This window comes from Topomyia yanbarensis, chromosome 3, assembly GCF_030247195.1.
Source record: "Topomyia yanbarensis strain Yona2022 chromosome 3, ASM3024719v1, whole genome shotgun sequence".
NCBI classification, from domain to species: Eukaryota; Metazoa; Arthropoda; class Insecta; order Diptera; family Culicidae; genus Topomyia; species Topomyia yanbarensis.
Window position 1 is genome coordinate 316,449,950 of NC_080672.1, and position 6,318 is coordinate 316,456,267.

The 6,318-nt window shown below is 36.7% G+C and overlaps 1 protein-coding gene across 1 annotated transcript; it reads left to right on the top strand.

Moving 5' to 3' along the window:
* The first annotated feature begins 4,349 nt into the window (after nucleotides 1–4,349).
* On the top strand, nucleotides 4,350–6,063 carry LOC131689984 (protein SHQ1 homolog). Its single transcript, XM_058975410.1, has 4 exons — nucleotides 4,350–4,709; nucleotides 4,809–4,986; nucleotides 5,047–5,742; nucleotides 5,808–6,063. The coding sequence occupies exons 1-4, from the start codon at nucleotides 4,525–4,527 to the stop codon at nucleotides 6,051–6,053; spliced, it is 1,305 nt and encodes a 434-aa protein (XP_058831393.1). The 5' UTR covers nucleotides 4,350–4,524; the 3' UTR covers nucleotides 6,054–6,063.
* Nucleotides 6,064–6,318: the final 255 nt, after the last annotated feature.

The following is a 6,318-nucleotide window of genomic DNA, read 5'->3' on the forward strand; positions in this document are numbered from 1 at the left end:
AAAGTCGTGAAGGAACGGATTAGGCGAAAATCTCAGCGCTCTGTTCGGAAAATGGCTGCTGATCTGAATATGTCGAAATCATCGATGCACAATATTTTAAAACTCGACCTGGGACTGCAAGCTTTCAAGAAACGTAAAGTACACGGAGTTTCGGAAGCTTCCAAGGAAAAAAGACTTGAAAGAGCAAGTGCTATCCTATCACGGCACGCTGGGGAAGAATTTCTATTTTCTGATGAAAAATTATTTGTCCTGCAGCAATCTCACAATGTCCAAAATGACCGATTGTGGGCTGTCACTTCCAGGAATGTGTCAGATAGTGACAGGAATATTCCTCGATTCCAAAGCGCCGGTGCAGTGATGGTTTGGGGAGCAATTTGCAAGCGTGGCAAATTTCCGCTTGTTTTCATCGACAGAGGCGTTAAAATTAACGCTGTGTATTATAAAACTGAAGTTTTAGAGAAAATCGTAAAGCCAAGTGTGCAAACAATGTTTGGAAATGACCATTATGTGTTTCAGCAGGACGGAGCGCCTTCCCACACAGCGAATGTCGTTCAGAGCTGGTGTCGGAACAATTTGAACGACTTTTTGGCGAAGGACGAATGGCCTCCCAGCTCTCCGGATCTTAATCCCTTGGACTATTTTGTGTGGTCATACATGTTGTCGATGATCAACGAATACAGAGTGTCCAATATAACCCAATTCAAAACCATAATTCAACGGATTTGGGACGAAATACCGATGGAAGCCGTGCGTGCCGCTTGTGATGGTTTTGAGAAACGTCTGAAGCTGGTGAAGAAACTAAAAGGCGGTGTCATTCCAAAACATATGCTGTAAATGATCAGTATTATATAGCATCACAGTATAAAAAATTTCAATAAAATTTGACTTACCAATACAGAATAATTTGGGTTTCATTTTGTATGAGAATTTATTGGACACGGTGTATATAACCCCTTAACACGACGTGTTTGCACATTGCGAATACTTCTTAGTCTTTCGTAAAACCATGAATTTTCAACAGAACCCAGTGAAAGCAGTAATAGTGAGATTTTTGTGGTTGTCATTATGTTTAAGGTGTATTTATTCCTTGACTAGGGCAATTTTACACATGACGATTTTGGATAAAGGATTTGACTCGCAAGTATAAGAATTAGAAGCGTGATAGTGCAAGGAAGTGTAGATTCAATCGCGAAAAAGTGGAAATAATTCGGTTTTATTGATAATTATTGAAGATTTTTGCGAATAAGCAATTTTTTGATAATGAGAATGTTTTGTGTTCAGAAATTCAGGGATAAAATTCGTAATCAAATTCAGAAAATGTAAGATTACTTTCGTTCGAATTTTAATTTTCTGTACAACCTTTAAAAGCTGGTAAATTGTTTTCCACTACCAAATTTAATGATCAAATCACTGAACAAGTCAGCAATCCTCATCTAAAAATTCGCTGAGTATTTATGACGTTTGGATAAAAAGGGAATGAAGGCCAGGGTGGCCAGACCTACCGATTTATCGGTAGTCCTACCGATTTTGGTCTTCCCTACCGATTCACAGACGACCAAGGCAAAACTACCGATATTTCGTTATTCCTACCGAAAGCTACCGATTTTTTTATTGATTTTGGACATATCCTACTCAACTTTCATTTTTTGGGTTGGATTTGGTCTGAGATCTGTGTTGTCAGTATTTTACAATTCTATGTCAATACTACGTTTTTGGGACAACAACCCGGCCTACCGATAACTACCGATAAACTTTTAGTGACCCTACCGATATTAAGCAATTCTATCTGGCCACCCTGATGAAGGCTTAAGGCGGAAAATGGTAAAACGCGCAACGAAAACTTAATTCGAGTGCCCTAATTTTCACCCTGCTATTTACGGCAATGAGATGAAGAAAGATGGCAGACGCTGCTTTAACCAAAGGCTTCAAAAGAGGAGGGTTTTAATATAATTAGGATGAAAATAGTTTCAACATCCTATCAGTCTAATAGGCATTTAAGTGGTTACACCACAGTAGAATTTTTAAAAAGTCAAATTTATACTTATTAGTCTGAAATGTGTTTTAGGATGTTAAAAATTATATCCCAAAAAATGGAAGACGAATACGACATATAAATGTTCAAATTATCAATTCTTCCACAATGCCTTCTGTGTAAAACTCAAACCCACTTTTTTGAGTTGGCCGGAAATACAAGTCGAACAAATGGCTTTTGATTGTTTTGAAATTTTCACAGCATATTCGAAATTGATTTCTCCAGCAACGTATGTAGGATTTTAATTTCTTATTTCTTAATTTTTATTAAATTAAGAATTTGTTTCGATTTTAATGGTATTTTCGGAATTTTTTCACTTAATAGTACACCATTTCACGAAAAAGCAAAAAAAATCGAGAAAAATCCTACGTAAATCGCTTGTCGCTGCCATAAGGACTCAGAAAAACTATTTTTTTTTTTGGCTCTAGGTTTAAAATTACGGGAGATAGTTTTCAGGCCGTGGACCTCTACCTAAAAAAATCGCATGGGGGGAAATGCTGCACAGTTGCCATCATGCGAAAAAATTACTAGAAAAATTATTTTTCTGATCCAATACATATGTTATAAATTCCTTTTAACAACATTTCAACTCATCCCTTTTATTGTGCTAAGAAAAAAAATCCGAAATATGCCCATTTGTTCGAGCTCTACAGTGGTGTAACCCCTTAATGTTGTTCACCGATTTTGAACTGGAAGCTGCCAATTCAAACATCTTTACTATTCCCAGAAGGTAAAACATGGATGCTTATTATAAAAGCGGAGTTAAATATTCGTACACTGATGTGAAGCGAACTAAATTTGGTTCTCTTGGGGGTAAAGAGAAAACTATTTTATTCTCATCTGCCAACTGAGCAATTTATCTCCGTTGCTCCACCAGACTATGATAAGGTAAAAGCAGAGCATCTAATAAAGGTTTGCTCTGTCACAAGCAAGAGGATTCAGTAATGAAAGCATGTGGTTTCTCTCTGCTCTCCTAGTTACTGGGCAAAAAATGCGCACCAAAATAAAACTCATGTTATATGCGGGTAAAATATTTCTCTATCTCTTCGTTGCAAAGATGAGTAAAATGAAGTCTGCAACTTACGACGTAGGTTAGAATATTCTCCTCACTATCGGGAGACTTTCCTTGTTGTCGATGGAGAGCATGGTTGATATCACCAAGATTGATATGACCAAGAACAATAATTGTTATCGCTTCCGCCAGTAGACAGAATAGTATTCGTATCAAAAAGCTGGCCAAAAGCATAAAATTTGCTCCACGAAAAAAGATACGATAATATATGTAAACCAGTGTAATAAGATGTGCTAAGTAGTTTTTATATGGCATTATATTGTAATCATGTTTGTATGCATCCTAACCCTTAAATGAATCAAACCCATTTTTCCTTGGAACTCATTTTTCGTGATGGATGCAATACTTACCTCTGGTTGAGGCTTTATATAACAGAATTCGGTATGTTACCAAATGGCAATAGTATGCGCTTAAGGGTTAAAGTCCGGTTGTAGCTTTCTGTATTAGTGCCCGAGTGATCCGAAAGCGTTGTTCTGAGCAAAGGAGACCTTTTTGCTGCGCGTGATTCGTGTCCCGTCTATTTCGTCCCAAATGCTGTATCTCTTACAATATTTGGAATAAACCGCTCAACTTTTGCACAACTATTCTCTGAAAGTAAACTAATCGATTAAATATATTGGAAAAGCAGTCAATTCTAAAATCGCGTATATAAATGTTATAAACTGAATAATACATCATTTTGTAACATGCCTAATAAACGCGAAATGGCAGAAAGTGGCAGCAATTTTACTCTTGATTCACTTACTGGGACACTGATAAACACCAAAATATTTGGGCAATGTTGTACAAATATATTCAGCTATAACTGTCATATTCATTGAAAAATATGTGGTTAATTTTGATTTTCGAATATGCATACCAATGGATTTAGCAGATACTTTACGTTTAGTTGCTAGATAATAAAGGTTCTTAGCCGCTAGATAATACTCGTTCTGAGATACATGAGACTTTTTTGACGAGAATTCATCGTCTTTATTTTATTCTAATTCTGACGGCTCGTGTTGGTTGTAAATGAAATAAATAAATCAAACAAGGCTTCCAAATTGTGTAGTAACTGTCGAGGAAATCAGTCATGTTAGATTAGAAGTTATTGCACGAGTTTGGAGTTTTCGCTTTTGGACAGCTTTTTGGCTCAAATATTCCTCTGTGCACTTGTCGCAATGCGTCTCGCATCGTAACGCGTTATGAGGCAAAACACGTTATCTTACATTGCGTTACTGTCCCAGCTCGACCGGAGCCCGGAATGACACGTGCTGAGCGCATTTGGTTTATTATTGCTGAACAGCTGTTCTTTAGTTGTTGGTTGCATGTTATCAAAATACAGCATTAGTTTAAATAGTAAGCTCATTTTTACACGATTTAATTGACTTTGTGTGTATGGTTCCGTAAAAACGTGTGAATAAAAATAGCTAAACAACGTATGGTGAACTCTCTGATGAGAAATAGTAAAATGTGCGAAGAAGCTTCCTATAATCTCAGATATACCGAAACGTATGCAATTTTGACGATTACTACACCAAATATTGATGTGGAACATGAAGATTCAATCAATCTCGAAGTGCATGATAAAGAGCTTGTGTTTACCGCGCCACCATATCATTTAAGGTATCATATTTTGCTATACCATCCAGATTGTAACTCAAATCCGCTGTGGTAAAAGCTAATCGATAGTTAACAAAATGCAACATTTTCCCTTTATTATAGAATACCGTCGGATAAACATCTCCAACAAACAAACGTCTATCCAGAAAAAATAGAATATGATAAAGCTTCAATCATTTATCATGTCCCACTGCAGACGGACAAAAACGGAGACGCAGAATCAGCCCAACACTGTTTCAAATATGGATTTGGTGATTTTTACAGTTCTGTACTGAACATCGTAAGTTTCAATCTACAATCACATTTTTTCTATAAACTTAACTCAATCAAGCAATTACAGCAAAACAATCAGGATTTCAAAACCTTAACAAATCCTGAAAAAAGTTCAAACGATGAAAGAAGAGCTAAACGGCTCAACGATGAGCAGACAGATTTTAACCCAGAACATTACGGCATGGACTATGTCCAATACGTAATTGATGGGTTTGGATTGGAATCGTCTATTATTCCTTCGGAAGTACAACTAACAGAAGATCAAAAGTATCGTATCAGACTGATCACGGAGGATAAGACTCACAAATTAGAGGAATACCTTAATTTACGTCAAAATTTTTCCACCCTTGCCGGCCTAGTAGACATCCTATTAGCAGTACTTTATGACAAACTGATCAATCACAACGAACTTAACGAAGCAATTTCACATTTCAACATTCATCGAATATCAGCTACTTTGTCGTATTTCGAAAAATTCGATTCAATTCAAGAAGTATTGCTTGCTTTTTACCGGAGATGCTGCATTTATCCTCTGTACAGAAGTAAAAATCTAGCTCAGACCTGTGCCGCCTTATTGCAAGATGCTTTGATGCAGGAAGATTTCAACAACTGGATCTTGGAAAAACTCATGTATTGCTACGAAGCCTTCAAAACTCACGACACTGTTGTACTTAACTATTACTACATCAAAGATTACGTGAAACTCGTTCAGTCGTGTTCCGTCTGTGATCCTTTACGAGAAATTGGAAAAGACATTGAGATGGTAGCTACTTGTTTAACATCATATAGCATATGTGTTTTTTAAAAACTATTTTTCTTAAATTTTAGCTATCATCATCAATCTGTGACGGTTATTTGGGACTGGAAAAAATGTCAATCGCGTTCAAAATGGTTAAATCAATAATGGAAGAAGAAGATGAATCTACTGACTCCGACGATACGGTTAGTTCAGGCGAGTCTGATGAAACCGAATCTGACTACAGTGGCACAACAACCAGTGATGACGAAGTGATTCATTATCAACCAGAGGAAAGTGTACTTGAAAAGTTGAAAAATCTGAAATTACAATCCTGATAAAACGAAAGATCTGCCTTTGAATTTACTGTATTGGTTTGAATGACTTTACATTTGTGCGTATGTTGTTTCGTTAATTACTAGAACTACGATCGAAGGAATGTGCGCAATTTGTGAGTCAATGGGAACAGTGAACCTACAAATGTTACCTGAAATCATACACATCTGGAACAACATTAGATGTTGCTTTAAGATGCCGTCAGCTGACTGTTTTCACGACGCCTCTTGCAATATGGCCAAGCTAAAATCATTAGCGTTTCGGCTA

What these genes read in the sequence shown, in the direction of transcription:
- LOC131689984 (XM_058975410.1), top strand. Translation starts at nt 4,525, where the DNA reads ATGGTGAACTCTCTGATGAGAAATAGTAAAATGTGCGAAGAAGCTTCC. An exon ending in GCGCCACCATATCATTTAAG is followed by an intron (nt 4,710 to 4,808) that starts GTATCATATTTT and finishes CCTTTATTATAG; the next exon opens with AATACCGTCGGATAAACATC. An exon ending in TTGGAAAAGACATTGAGATG is followed by an intron (nt 5,743 to 5,807) that starts GTAGCTACTTGT and finishes CTTAAATTTTAG; the next exon opens with CTATCATCATCAATCTGTGA.